A 15,968-nucleotide genomic window follows, 5' to 3' on the forward strand; every position below is an offset into this window, starting at 1 on the left:
AGAGGCATAGGTAGCAGGCAGTAGGTAGTGGCAATGAGGATGTGGGTGGGGGAAGGTATCACTGTGGGCCATCATCATTTTGGCTGCTCAGAACTGAGGCCCTCCTGCCACGCACAGTCTTTACAGCTCTGGATGTTTCCTCGCCTTCAGACCCACTGCATGGTAAGCATGGCCTCTGGCTTTGCTCTCTCAAGGAATGTGCTTTGTAGGTCACTAACCTAAAGCTTTAAAGTATTTTTGTAAATACACATAGCAATACTTACTCTTTCACCACGCTTTTAACACACTGCACATGTAATATAAAGCCCTTTGGAATCTCTGCCCTCTGTGTTCTTAAGAGAAGAAATCCAGGTATGTTTACATGTGCACATAGACACGTCAATGCCTCTAGTCATGCACAGCATTGTATTTGTATCTAATTTCAGCCTAAGGTTTATGACACTATACAAGTGTGCATTCTCTCCAGGGATCTTCCTGCCTGGATAGACAACTCCCTCATTCTCTTTCTCAGTGGGCACTGTCTGCCACAGCACGGTAGTTTTCTAGTCATTTCCTTATGGACAGATGTCTGGAATGTTCTCCTGTGTTCTACTCTTAGAAGGGGTAGGCAGAGAGCATGCAAATGTGTGCTTCCTGTGCTAACAGCTGCGTTCATCTCACCTCTGAAGTGGGGGGAATCACTCTGGGCCTTCTGGAGAAGATCAAGTATAGTCCAGTCAGTAGGAACTGTAGTGTCTGCGGTCATTTAAAAATAAACTTCATTACAAAAAGCTTGCAAATGAAAATCACCAAAACCAACAAAACCCAAGGACTATACATCTCTCTGAACCTGTACACAGTTGAAATAGCCAGGGTTTTAAATACATATAATTTTCTTGGCTGCTAACGAAAGTAGCCTTTTAAAAATAGGACTTGGGATTTTTTTTTTGTAAAGAGGCTTTGTCGCTTAACTGGATTTCACTAGATTGCTCTCTTGCTGTATATCAGCTCAACATCTACCTCCCTTTCCCACCCTGCTCTTTCTTCCTTACCCCCTTCTCCTTTACTTTACTCCATTCCTGCTCACCCCACCTGGTGGCTCAAGATCTTTCTAGTCAGAGTTACTACAAGCATGGCTTCTCCTCTCCCAGACCTCTCTTCCAAAGTAACTTCAACTTCCCAGTCATTGATCTGCTAGAGGCATGATGATAGTGGTTTGGCCCTGATGGTGTTAACCTTGGTACCATCAGCAGGTGGCTTGCTCCCAGGCTTAGGGTCAGGATTAAATAAATGGCCCATCGTAGTGTTATTTTATTTGTATTTTAATAAATAAAGCTTGCCTGAAGTTCAGAGAATAAAACAGCCACACGGATCAGCCTTACATCCAGGCAGTGGTGACACACACCTTTAGTCCCAGTAGCCACACTAGTTTGCCATAGAAACCGGTCAGTAGTGGTGCACACCTTTAATTCCAGCTCTAGAAAGGAATATAAGATGGAAGGAGACAGCTCTCACATACAGTCTCGTTCTGAGATTCCTGGAGGCAGGATGGCCATTTCGGACTGAGGTAGAGATATTCTGACCTTCAGGTTGAACCCCAGTGTCTGTCTCTGGTTTTTTTATTAATCGTGCTAGACCCTGTGAAGCACACGCTGAGACTGTGTTAACGGAGTGTGAGTGCCTGATGGCTGTCCTCATGCTCTTAGAGTCTGCCTTCAGTGAGCAGACATAAGCATGCCTGTACGCTGTGAGGGACCCGCATTCCCGCATTGCCTGTGCTGCAAGCCACTGTTGCTCTATGTCCCCAGATACTTTCACTTCACCTCCGTCCAGTTGTATTTCCTCCCCTGTCCGGTCATTTCTGCTGTGCCCAGAGGTTAGAACTGGAATGTAAGGATGGTGTGTGAAATAGGATGTCTATGAAAAGCTAATGGACTTGGGGAGAAGACACACCCCTGAGGCTGGACTCTATCTTTAATCTGGACAGCAGCTCCACTTTTACCGTCTCTGATCTTGCTTTGCGTTGATCACGGCGAACATCCTCCATTCCGTTTGCCGCAGAGGGAAGGTCTTAGCATTTATTTTGTTGTGCATCCCAATTGTGTCTTTGCTTTTCCTCTTTACAGGGACCTTAAACCTTTGGAACCATTTTTCTTTCCCAGGATTACAGAAAACCTATGAGAGCCTAGCAAGCTCTGGCTGCCCAAGCCAGAGAGAACCACTTTGGTAAAATCAACTATCTCACGCCCCTTATGTCTAGAACTCAGACCCGCAAGCTTCTCCGGAGAAGCTCGGGGAACTCTTGACACAGGAAATGGAAGGTTGGGCATCTTCCATCTACTCACACATACTCTTTGAGGACTCAGTGTACTCAAATGCTTTTATTACAATTACAGGTTTCATTTTTTTTCATAATGGATATTTTAAGTTTGATCTTATTTTAAAGCACCATCCTGGTTCAGAATTTAACACCGTGCTGATTTGTGAATGAATATAGGGCTCCTTTTAAGGGGCTTGAAGTATGTGTTACCACAGCAGGATCTGAATGTAGTACTGGGCTTGGGAAAGATGGCTTTCTCAATGGAATAATTTATCATTGCCACAGGTAACCTGAAATTATTAATTTTTCCCTTAAAGCATGTTCTTTGTAAATGTTTTCTGCAGAGACATGAATTGAAATTAATGATATTCTCTCGTGTTAAGACTTTATTTCATGTATTCTGTTGACCCCTGAGAGAATATCTGTTCTAGAGAAGCATAGATAAAACACCACTGAAAGTCCCGCAGGCACTCCCAGTGACGGGAGCTTACTTCCTGTCACTGCCTGTGCACCTTCAAGCTGCAGGAGCGCTTTCGTTCTTGTTGGGATCTAACGAGGGTTTGGGGTGCTGCGAATTGAACTCAAGGTCACACTTATGCTAAGCACATACTCTACCACTAAGCTACATCCCAAGCCCGATGGTGCTAATTTGGGTGTCTTAGGCTTATTAGAAGTCTGCATGCATTTCATTTTAGATTAAAAACATTCTGGTTTCTGTAAATAGAATAAATGTAATGTTTGCACCTGTAGTGATGCATAGCCTAGCTCAGAGAAGATTTTACTGTACTCTGTAATACGTACATGCATGTGCACAGGTGCCCACAAGTGCAGCCCTACATACGCATGTGCACACACCCAGACGTACACATTAATTTAACGTGTCAGTGATGGTGGAGGTATTCTTTCTCTTAAACTGTTTGGTTCATAGTTCTGATTATGGCCATTGAAAAAAAGGCGACCTTTACCCCCAGTTCCTGACATCTGTGTTCTGTGAGCTGAAAACATGAGAGACTGAGGTTGGTGCCAGGTAGGGTGCCTGAGGAGACGAACCACATGTGTCGGGAAGAAGTTCTGTGAGTTCCTTCAGTGTCTGTGGTGGAGACTCCAGCCTATCCCACATCCTCAGCACCATACTGTTACTTATAGTCTGTGATGGCTAGTTTCATGTCGGATCACACACATTGGGGTCACTAGGGAAGAGGGGACCTCAACTGAGGGAATCCCCCCCCCACCAGATTGGCCTGTGGGTAAGCTTATGGTGCATTTCCTTGATTGATGGTTGCTGTGGGAGGACCAGGATCACTGCGGACATCGCTGCTCCTCTGCTGTGGCCCTGGGTTCTAGAAGACAGCAGGCCGAGCAAGCCATGAAGAGTGAGGCAGGAAGCAGCTCTCCTCCATGACGCCTGCTTCAGCTTCTCCCTCCAGGTTCTTGCTTCAAATCCTTGTTCTTCTCTTCGTGATGATCTGTAATAGGGACATGCCAGCTGACAAACCCTGTCTTTCCCTACTTGCTTCTGGTCATAGTGCCTCAGCACAGCAATTGGAACCCCAACTGAAACATGGCTCGTAACTTCCAGTGTATTTTACAGACACCTATAGTGCCTGAGCTAGCTTCATCATATCATTTTCCACAAACACCACACACCCCAGACTCCGTCCTGTGACTTGTGGTCACTTCTTGTAAGCAATGGGTCCTTTTTGACTCCTGTGGAAAAGTGGGGGAGGACCTTCTCTACTTAATTCTTTGTCACTGTGGAAGGTGGTCTTGATGGGTTTGCTAGCAGTCAGCACAGAGGGGGCGCTATGTATCTGTATGTGCATATAGATGTGTGTGTGTGTGTGTGTGTGTGTGTGCACATGCACGTGTATGTGAGTGTGTGTGTGTCCAGGGTAATCAGAGCCCTACCGGCATCAGCTGTGGAAAAGGGCTAGGACGGGGTCTCCCCCTCTGCCTTCTCTCCTTGCCCTTTTCTAGAAGACGCTGTGCTAGCTCTCGTCCGTATCCCCATCTCTGCTAAATGTGTCAAAGTTCTTCACAACCCCTCTCTTCATCTGTGAAACTGACCCAAGGCTTTTCTGAGGATCTAACAATGCAGTTAAGGCAGAGGGACAACAGATAGATGCTAATAATTACTTCAGGTTTCCCCAGAAGAATTAGAAAAGCCAGAGTTCGACACATCTCTCTTTTGTATTATGTGGTACAGGGCAGAATGGATCATGCCATAGCAAGGAACCCTAAGGGACAAGGAAGCTCAGTTAAAATTGACTTAATTTCTAAGGTTCTCTTCAAATTATAATCCATAAATATTACTATGTTAATAGAGGTTCCAGCCATAAATTATCTCATGGGATCTCCTGTTTCCCAGCAAGATAGCGACAGGGCAGTAATACTCTGTCAATCCAGTATAAACTCAGTGGTTCCTTATTCAAGGGTAAGGTCATGACGTCATCATTGGAGAGAGTGGTACAGGTGTGAGAGGGCTAGCCTGCAGAGAACCAGTCTCTCTCACTTCATGTCTTCCTTCCCCTCGGAGCTCATTGAGAAGTATGTGGTATGTTATATCTCATCCTGTTATGGACTTGCATAGACTCTTAAATGTTGTTTACAGACTGGTATCAAGAAAGAAAAAATATTAAATTTTTAACACTGTTTCCTATACAAGAAATGGTTAGGAATCAGAAAATAAGGAAATACATGTATGTTTGAGAGAAGCTCTCTATACTGTATTTAGTAAATGTGGAGACAGAAATTGTTTTCGTTAATGTATGCATTCTTTTAAATTTAGGAATAGAAAGGCAGTCGGTGGAAGTTTCGAATATTGTGGACATTCGAACTGTGCATAACCGTGAGATTGTAATGAGAATTTCATCAAAAATAAACAGCCAAAATAGATTTTTTACCGACCTGAATGGATACCAGGTAATTCTCTCTAAAATCACTGTGATGGTTGTATTTTTGTGCAATTTTTGTTCATGTATTTATGTGGTATATAAAGGGATGTATATGTTCATGTGTGTAATTTTATAGAAGATAAGTGTCCAGTTGATTAATTTTGAGTCATTTGAAAAATATTCCTAAAGTAAAAAACTATTTCTAAATTAAACCAAATTTTAACAGACGTTTTTAGATTCTACAAGTCAGATTTCCAAAGTTAGAACAAATCTTTGAGAGATATCATGGTTTTAGAGTATCTATTTGTAAAAGGTTTTTGTGTGTGTGTGTGTGAGTTTATTTGTTTTCAAATTGAAAGCTAAGGGTGAGAGAGAGAGAGAGAGAGAGAGAGAGAGAGAGAGAGAGAGAGAGAGNACTAGAAGAAAACCTGGTTCAGTTCCCAGCACCCATGTCAGGTGCTCACAACCACTTGTAATTCCAGTCTCAGAGGATTTGGCCTGCCTGCACATGACACACACACACACACACACACACACACACACACACACACACCATCTCTTTCTCTCTCTCACACCTACACATACTTTTTAAAAACTAAATCATTAAAAATGGGTATTTGATGACTATAAACACTTTGCTCAGACTATATATATATATGAATCTATTGGAAAGGAAACATAATTAGTGTTTGAAAGATATCCTTTTCTTCATAAAGACCTTATATAAATATGTTATTTATTCCTCATGATATAAGATGACATCTTGTAATATTTAGTGGGAAGGCACATTTATGCAGGCAGGTATATAGAGCAGTATGTGCCACTTTAGAAATGTGGGCTGCTATATATTTAATCAAAACCATCATTCAGCAACTATAAATATAGTAAGAAAATTAATCCTTGCATTTCATTTGTATATTGTTGATTCTTTTAAAAGTACTTGAAAGAACTCTTTGGATTGTTACTTTAATTTTTATTATTTTGAATGTGTGACAGTGTGTCTTTGAATAATACCACTAAAAACAGGACCATATTTTTTAAACATTAGCATTTCAAAAATTCCTGGCTATGAATAGAAATAATTTCACAACATATGCTTTTTACTTGGTCTGATTTTCAACTGGCTATAAGTGGAAAGGGCTGGATAAATTTCCTCTTCTATGATTTCCTGCAAAAAAAAAATGTTAAATTTAAACCTTCTCCAGAGAACAGAAATTGCAGCGTGCATTCTGATTAGCATGCTAATTCTCCCCAGCCTTAGGTTTTCAAAGGAAACGCTAACTTTTTGGTGATTTATTTTTTTTATGTACAAAAGAAAGTATTTTCCTAAGATCCCACAGAAATAAGTGTTTATGTATATTGGTGTACACGTGCACAAGAAACCCTAGTAAAGATAGATGGCTAAAAATGTGCACCTTTTTTCTAATGATCAAGCAAGATACTATTTCAAGTCCACAGCGTAAATATCTCGTCAGATGACCCATGGGAATGGAGTTCTTGGGCAGGGCCAGAGAGACCCCGGGGCAGGGGGTGAGGAAACAAGAACACACCCGAGGCGTCTTGACAGTCCAAGCAGTGTGCAGAGAGTGTTCTTAAGAGAAATAGAGAATTCTTTGACAGTAGCCGTCTTCCTTCCCCAACTTCCTCTCTTGCAGCCCCTCCTGCCCCACCTGCTGTCCCTCCTGCTACTACTGCTGCCCCTCCTGCCCCTCTGTCCCTCTCTTGCTGTCCTCCTCTCTCCTCCCTTCTATCTCTGTCCTGTCTTAATTGCTGTATTTCGTCCCTACGGTTGCCACACATTTGTCTTACCACCAACTGGACATCTTAAAAGATCAGAGCTTCATTCTATCGTTTGGAAACCAAATGTCTGAAGTCAGACTGTGTGCAAAGACTCAAGGGAAGCACCCTCCCTTGCTGCTTCCTAGCTTCTCGTTTACATATAGGTGATGCCTGGCACTGTTGGCTTTGTGGAAGTGCCACCCGAGCCTCTTCTTCTGCTGTCACATGCTCTTCTAACATTGTCCCTGTGTGTGTGTGTGTGTGTGTGTGTGTGTGTGTGTGGCCACATTTCCTTCTTATAAGGATGCCATGTTTTGGCCATGTTGATTTTTGAAAAGACACTCATCTCAAAGTAAGATCAGTTTCACAAATTATAGTTAAATATGAGTTTGAAGAGTCTCGGCATAACCAGTAGGTGGTGGGGGCTTGTTGGGGATACTGAGGGTCAAATCTGGGACATTCTTAGTCAAGACCGCCCTTCCATTGCTGGGTACTCAGCTCATGTGAACCACTGTATTAACATTCTGCCTTTATTATTTTTGAGTTTCATTTTAAACTTTCACAATTTTAAACAAGGAAATGGCATTTTTTTAAGTGGTATGAGTAAAATCCAGTGATAAAAGGGTCCTGAGGATATCAGATGCTTTCAGGTACTGGCAGCCCCTCAGAAGGTAAAATTCTATTTCCTGCATTCAGACATGAGGCTGCAGTATGCTGGAATTTATAACGATCTCGATATAAAATAAACAAATGTAAACACTGGGTTTTTAAACTGTGATATGTACGTTATTATAATGTAATATGTTGGAGGATTTGGTGGCAAGCTCTGTGGTATTTATTAAAACTGATTCAAAAATAATAGATAGTTCTTGAATGGGAATAGAGAGTTAATGTGCTTAGCATTCATTACAAAAGCAGCATGTTAGATCTAGATGAGAAATGAATACTTAATACCTTCATAATTTGTTTTATGCAAATATGGGAAACTGCACGACTTCTGCTGGGCATTTTTTATTGTGACTTTAAATAATGCCTGTTTTAAAATCCATTCAAGTTCTACCTTCCATAGTTAAAAATTGTCCGCTAGGAGCCTTGTGGTTTCTCTGCAAGTGATTTTAAGGAGTGTTTTAATTTTTAAATATTTCATTGCATGGACAAGAACAGAAGTTATGCCTTTTTCTCTTGGGGAAAGAGATAACTAATCTAATTTATGAAAGAATATCCGTTAATAATACATTTATGAAATGAGAATTGCTTGGTTTCATAGATTCAGCCTAGAAGGACAATGAGCAAATTGCCTCTTCAAGCCAACGTTTACCCAATGAGCACCATGGCGTACATCCAGGATGCCGAGCACCGGCTCACGCTGCTCTCCGCTCAGTCCTTAGGCACTGCCAGCATGGCTTCTGGTATGTTTCATAGTCTACTCTGAAAGCTCTTAGTTCTGAATCTTTGATATTTCTGGGGTCACATATACCAGTTATCCTCCATGTACGCTGCTTTCCTTTAAGAATTAGATAAGTAGCTAAGCCGGGGCTTTCTGAGGAATGTATCAGGTCACGGCCTTCAATCTTCAGATAAACAGGAGACTAAGACAACACAGTTGTGTTTAAAGATCAAGTGTATTTGTTAGTTTCTCATTGTGACAGAATACCCAAAACAACTGTAGGCAGGAAAACTACAGTTTGGCTCGTGATCTCAGGCTTCCAGCCATAATCAGATGGCTCCCGACTTTAGCTGTGGTGAGTTGACAACATAGTAGTTATGAAGACGAATGAAAGAGACAGGAAGAGGAAGGGGAAGAGAGCAGTCCTGAGGTCGGGGTCACCTCTCAGACTTTTGACCAATGACCCCCCTCCTCCCCGCCGCTCTTTAACTCAGTCCTGCCTCATAACAGCTTGTTCAGCTGTGCACATGCATAGCAGTGAGCTGCCCTTACTGAAGTTAGTTGTGATCTGGTCACTGCCGAGCGGCCCTGATAACTAGGGACCAGGCCTCCCACACAAAGTCTCCGGGAAACGTTTCATGTGCCAGTTGTAGCTGTAATTTTTGCTAGTCTGTCATCTCCAGAAATCTGCATTGAAACCTCAAACTCTGGAAGTTTAGACAGTTTACCTAAACTTGCAAAAGTGAAGCTGTAGTTCAGGCATACCATGTTGTTTCCCTGGATTGTGGTGCCATCACCTGTCCCCTCAAAAGACTCATGTTGAAGGCCTGCTCCCGCAGCCACAACGCTACTGGAAAGTGGGGGCTAAGCAGTAATGGAGAAAAGCAGAATTGAGAATGTGTATTGTGTATTTTTAGTAGCTACTTGGACCTATGATCAAAAGACAGCCTTTCGTCCTGTAGAGTGTCTGGGTCCCCTCCTTCACACCAGGGGAACTTAGTTCAAAGCAAGACCCCTGGTTTTCTATTTAAGTGGTCCTCTGTGAATATCTGCATACAATCATCTTGGTCATATTTCTTTGTCTCTTTGTTTCTAGGTCAAATTGAAGTCTTCATGGATCGAAGACTCATGCAAGATGATAACCGTGGCCTTGGGCAAGGCATCCATGATAATAAGATTACAGCTAATTTGTTTCGAATCCTGCTGGAGAAGAGAAATGGTGTGAACATGGTAGGAAACACTAACTAGCCTTTCTTGTGTTGCTTCTTTCTCCCCAAAGTTCAAAGTCATAAAGTTTAATCCAATTTCTAATATTGAGATGCCTTTATAATAGATTTAGCTTATATTTAGTTAGAATATTTTTCAGTTAGAAATATTGAATAAGAGCTACATTTGGGCCATATTAATATTTCCTTTTCTTTACTATATGACCAAAAATAATTCCAAGGAAGCAATTTGGGTGAGGTTATTTTCAAAGAAAAGACTAATCTGTTGACCTAAGAATTACAAAATAGATGGTTTAGCTATACAGTGTATTCTAAACCTTAGTGACCATACCATAGTCTAATGCTGATGGTTTGAAAACAGACTGACTTTATGGCTTCCATATCAGTATTCCTCTACATAAAGCCCAATCCTTTGTCAATCAGTAGGACAGAAGCTGAACTACAAGTGAGCAACCCGGGTCTTCTCCTTGATATTAGTATTGATGCCAAAAATGTGCCCCTGGCTTGTGGACCCCTCCTGTTGAGTCTTTTGTTACCTAAGCCTCTTGCGTGCTTCTCACCTCTCTTGCTTTAGACTCACCGGTTTCCATTCAGTGCCAAGTTCTTCCCAAGCCCCCTTGCTCTATGGCATCTCCACACATCCCTTTCCTCCTTCCTGTCAAGGGAATCTTTAGCGGTACTTCAGACCAAAGCTGGCTTCTTCCTTGCCCACATCATCTCCTCTTATGCCCCCTTTGAGCTGTGGTGTAGGAGGTTCTTCTGTTCATGTGTTGCTTTCATTGGCTAATGAATAAAGAAACTGCCTTGGCCTAGTTGATAGGGCGGAACTTAGGTAGGTGGAGAAAACAGAACTGAATGCTGGGAGGAAGAAGGGCAGAGTCAGAGAAGCCATGGATCCTCCACCAGAGATGGACGCTAATTAGAATCTCCAGGAAACCACTGCCACATGGTGATACACAGATTAATAGAGATGAGTTAAACTAATATGTAAGAGTTAGCCAATAAGAAATTAGAGCTAATGGGCCAAGCACTGTTTTAATTAATAGTTATCTGTGTGGTTATTTCAGGTGTAAGCTAGCCAGGCAGCCGGGACAAACAAGTAGCCCTCTCCCTACAATAGAGCTGTCCATCTCCTAGTCATGTTTGCGGATGATTAGTTAACCATTGTCTTTTTTGCTGCTTTGGATCATAAATTCCATGAGCGTAGGAACTGTGTCCTCTGTCTCTAGGATCATTTCTGTTTAGAGGAAGGACCAGTGTGCCATATGTATAGGTGAATGAAGCTGCAAGGCCGGGTGTGCTGTACTGGAATTCCTGTGTGGCGACCCATAGCTGTCTTCCTCCTGGACTCCTGGAATGTGTCCGCCTCATCTTCGGGCATTGCAGGGCTTCTTTGCCTTCTTTGCCCGTGTTGTCAGCTTGTGTCTACAAATAGACAAATAGATGATAGGATGAAAACAGACGATTTAAAACAAATAATTTTATAATATTTAGAATTAGTTAGGAAAAATATTAATATTTCATTTTAGATGTCAAAATTTGTGTCAGCTCTTGAGCCTTCTGGTCTTAATCACTGACAAGATAGCCTAGTTTTAAGAGCTAAAACTGCGTCGGTTTCTTCTCTCCATATTGACACTAATATACAAAACAACTGTGTTTACAACAGCAATAAAACATTTCATTTTAGACCTATAAAGCCTTCACTTAGAAGTTAAACAATTTGTTGACTCCATTCAAAACTCCCTGGATAGCAATTGATTTAAATTTAATCCAATATTTCTATAATCCTATGTTAGTTAAATTTCTTTTTTTATTTAACTATAGATTCTAGGGCTTGAATCCATAGCTGCTTATAAATAAAAAATGAACTAGAGAAGAAACTATACATTTTAATTTGTAGTGAAATTGATCTAAAGGACACTTGTACCCCCCGACTTAACTTCTGTGGTTAGCTACAGAACAGTATACCTACAACTCTTCTCATGCTCAGAGCAGGGATGGTGAAGGAGTAGTGGCTGGTGGAGGTCCGCAGGCTCCTAGAGGCCCTGGCTGGGCTGAGAGCAGGAGGTCCTGCTTTTAGGTTGATCCAAGACCAGCATGACCAAGGTTTCAAGTTCATGTGGTTGAATCAGCAAAAGCTGGAAACTCTTTAATGTTAAACTGTACAAAGAAGGCTAGACTCCTGCAATCCAAATCCTTCCGAAAAGCAGACACCAAACAGCGCTTTTAGTAGCAGTGTTGGTAACTGCAGGACTGGCAGACCCGCCTGCAGCTTAATCAGACAGGTGACACTTGTGTAGCAAATATGTTTTAGAAACTTGGGCTTCTCCCAAAACTTGGAATTTAGATGATTGCCTTTATTGGGGGTTAAGAAGTATGGTGGTTCACTTGTAAGCATCCTGTTGAGCCCTTGTTACTTTTACTGGCCAACACTGTTATTTGTCCATTGTGCCTTTATAAAGAAAACTAACTACACCCTTCCTTTAACTCACTTGTCTTGCTGAGAACAATAGAACGGCCAGTTCTTTAATTTCTAACTAGTTGCATTTCAAACAGTTTCCTTTTATGAGATTTTGTCCAACATCTTCAACTCTGAGCCTTGTAGATTTCATGGAAGAGCCTGTGGTACAGCTCCTAGCTCAGACCCACAGAGCACTCTGTGGCTCAACCCTTGGATTTTACCTGCAGCTTTATCTTTTGCCTTTTCAGCTGTCTATTGCCGAGGTCTCGTATGTGGAGCTCTTGATTCTGTAGATGTGGGCCAGGACCCATGAGTGGGTTTTGTACAGCCTCCCTTCCCCGCCCCCCAGCCCCAAGAAGGGAACTGATCTGGCTTGGAGGATTGGTGTACATGATTAGCGTTCTCAAGGTGGTTCATGAGTGATGTATCTCATCTGTCACAGAGTGCCACTGTCTAAGACTCCCCCAGCGCAGCACACAGCAAGAGGGTGTTGCTTCCTGCCCGAAAGTGGACTGAATGCCTCTTGGAGCTGACAAGGCTCTGCTTTCCTTTCTGTTGGAATCTTTCATCTTCCATTACTCAGAAATGATTTTGTCAGCAGTGCTGACCTAGATTATGAAGCCGTTTGATCCGGGAGTCCATTTAAGTGCCTTGTTGAGACTGTTCCCTTCCTAGGCATGCTATTCTACAAGCTGCATTAAATGGCCATAGTTTTGGAGAATGGTATTTTGTGTGCTTTACTTAATCTTTATTTTAAAAAAGAATGGGGAATTGATACACTTTAATACAATTGTTTCAGAACTATTTTTTTTGCCAACATTTTAATATTGCAATGTTCCTCTGATGCCATTAAGTATTTTCCTCTCCGCCATCTGAATTGTAATGACATCTCCTGTTACCTGAGCTTCTGGTATAATGGGGTCACCTTTTGCTAACGCCTTTCTGTCCAGTGCTGTTCTGACACTGTGAAATCTAAGCTCCAGGTCTTTATTAATCTAGTCTTTTCACACGGATAGGTAGCCAAGCCTTTGAGTCCTGCATCACACAATGAGATGCAAAACCTGAAGTCATTAAAAAAGTTAAACTTGCATAAAATGTAGCTGGTGATCAGAGGACCCTTCATAAGTCATTTTCTCCTCTCCATCCTTCCCATGTCTGTTTTGGCTCCTTGGGCATTATTAGCTAAGGGTCTACCTAGGCATTGAGCTTTCAATTTTTTATGTCATCTTGCTTATGTATGTCCCTAACCCCGGTAGACTTAATTGATGTTGGACATATAGAAATGTTGCCTACTAAGGATAGATACATCCTAGCAAAGAATGAATATTTTAAAACTGTTTGGAGTAAAGGATACTATGTAAATATATAGTACAGAATCGTTCTTGTTTTAAAATAAAATGGGATGATGTTGGTGGTAACTTGACAAATTCAAAGGTCACAGATGATCTAAGTATCTCACCAGTGATTTTTATGTCCTGAAAACATCAGTTTCTTTTGAGAATTTTATGTTATTCATATTTTTTTTAAGGTAGGGTCTCATGTAGCTCAGACTGACTTCTAACTGCTATCTTCGATTTCCCAGTGCTGTGCCAACACAACCAGCTGGTTTGTTTTGGTTTGGTTTTAGTTGTGTCAGTTGGAAACATTTAGGTCTCAAAGTGTTTTTTTAACTATTTATGAAATTTAGTTTTAGATCCATATATGCCTTGTTATATGTGTAAAATGAACTCTTGGGAATGTGATGGGTAAAACCTGGAGAAAAAGGGTGGTGACATGCACGTTAAGTGAGATATGGAGGACATTATGTTTCTTGTACTTTGAAGGTTTTGTGATAGGTTGGGAGTTTTCATAAAATGCTCTTCATTATCAAACACGTGGAAACTGTCTGCAGTATCTTCAGTGTTAACTGGACGCAGGGGATGGATAAAGCATGAGTTAGTGAACACTATTAGATCCCCTTCTGTGAGCTTGATACTCTACTTGGATTTTCTGTGACTGTCCACCTTGAAATACTCCTCAGGGTATTCCTGTGTTTTTGTATTTCAGCTTTGTCAGGCGATGAATTAATTTGGTGAGTGCTGCAAATACAAAACTTGTAAGCGCTTTCGGTTTTCCTTGATAGGAAGAAGAGAAGAAGAGTCCAGTCAGTTATCCCTCCCTCATCAGCCACTTGACTTCGTCCTTCCTCAATCATCCCTTCCTACCCATGGTACTAAATGCCAAGCTCTCCTCACCCGCTGTCGAGCTGCTGAGTGAGTTGCATCTGCTCCAGTCATCTCTACCGTGTGACATCCATCTGGTTAACCTGCGCACAATACAGTCAAAGGTAAACTCCAACCTGTGTGTGCACACAGTAGCTTCTTTCTCTCTCTACTTGGTTCAGGGGGTAGGGAAGGGAAAGGAAGTGCAGGAAGCTTTGGACCAATTGCTCAGCGCTTGTCCTGCAAAGGACTTGAGTTGAGTTTCCAGCGCCCAAGTGGAGTAGCTTACAACTGCCTGTAACTCATCAGCTCCAGCAGGCCAATCTGTTCTGCTGGGCTTTGGGTACACACACACACACACACACACACACACACACACACGAGAAGGGGGGGTCTTAAATTGCACATAGTGAGCTTTCTGAGCCTCATGGAATAATTACAAGGACTTCTCCTTTCACTCACTGTGCTGTTCATTTGACAGTTGCTCCGGTATAGAGAACATTCCAGTGTTGATTTATTTACCTCCCAGGACAGTCCTATGTGGTGAGCAGGCTCGAGATTGTGCCTTTTCCATCTGTAGAGGCTAATGCTGGCCTCAACTCTCATCATTAGGGCCCAGGCCAGACTCATCGGTTCTTGTCACTTGTTTCACTTGCTCCTGTTTCTTAGAGTGTGTCTCAAAGTTTGTGAATTACTAAATGTAGTGCTTAATCTCATTTCTACAATGGAGGCTTTGATTTTCACAGCTTTTGCTTGAAAACCATGCAACTTGTGCTGAGAACCAGCTTCTAGGATGTTTGAAAAGAGCGTGGGGAGGATTTACTAGGCATCCGATTCACCTGCTGGCGTGTTTTGGTTTAGGTTTATGTCCATCTGGAAGGAGTATGGATTAGACATTTGCTGTCCTGCTTGTGTAGGATGCAGCTGATTTGGCGCTGTGAGTAGGTGCACAGCTGGATGTAATAAGTGACGGGGATTCTGTGGGAAATACCTCACAGGAAACGACTTCAGTGTCAAGAAAGGAAGGAGCTCAACCTAAGATGAGAGAAGGATCTAAGAATAAAGAAAGCAAACCGAGTAAAGCAAGTAAGGCTGGATGTCTGTGTTGTGGATGTTGAGGGATTTACAGACGTCATGCCCAGGATGAGGAACCTGTGTCGGGCTATGCAGGAAGCTGTGTGACTTGTAAGAATGCAGACATGTGCTGCTGGCATAACTGTATGCTGTTTGTGTGGAAACACTTGTTTTGTCCTGTGAGGTGGGGTGTGCAGAATTTGTGTTATGCTTGCTAGGTGTTAGCTAAGCACTGCGCTGATAGCTGTCAACAAAGCAGACTGACAGACAGCCTCAGCTCCTCAGTCCCTTCTAGTGGGAGGAGAAGAGAACGACAGAAGAACAAGAGTCAACACCGGATGCTAAGTGGGGGAGGAAGGAAGCTAGAGCAGTTCAGAGACAGCGCAGCAAGGGGTGTGTAGAGACATCCCCATAGAGAAGATGAGAATTGGGATAGAAGCCTGGAGGGGTCAAGAAATAAAGGTCCAATCCACATTTCTGGGGGCGGGGTTGTAAGGGACAGTGAGAGAATGATCTAGGCAGAATTAAGAGCAAGTATGAAAGCTATGAGAGGCACCCGTGTTTTTCTGTCCATTGCTATGTCCGCCTGTCTAGGACAGAGCCTGGGCACAGGGTGAGACCTTCTGTTGGATGAGTCAATTGTGAGA

General features: G+C 42.3%; 1 protein-coding gene across 1 annotated transcript in view; it reads left to right on the plus strand.

Moving 5' to 3' along the window:
* Man2a1 (mannosidase alpha class 2A member 1) overlaps positions 1–15,968 on the plus strand; it is a 162,562-nt gene that overhangs the window by 133,640 nt on the left and 12,954 nt on the right. The window contains exons 17-20 of the mRNA XM_050153440.1: positions 5,088–5,221; positions 8,240–8,381; positions 9,456–9,589; positions 14,169–14,372. Coding sequence (XP_050009397.1) covers positions 5,088–5,221; positions 8,240–8,381; positions 9,456–9,589; positions 14,169–14,372 — 614 coding nt within the window. The remainder of the gene's footprint in view (positions 1–5,087; positions 5,222–8,239; positions 8,382–9,455; positions 9,590–14,168; positions 14,373–15,968) is intronic.

Source organism: Alexandromys fortis, unplaced genomic scaffold (genome assembly GCF_014885135.2).
Source record: "Alexandromys fortis isolate MF-2015 unplaced genomic scaffold, M_Fortis_MF-2015_v1.1 scaffold_61, whole genome shotgun sequence".
NCBI lineage: Eukaryota > Metazoa > Chordata > Mammalia > Rodentia > Cricetidae > Alexandromys > Alexandromys fortis.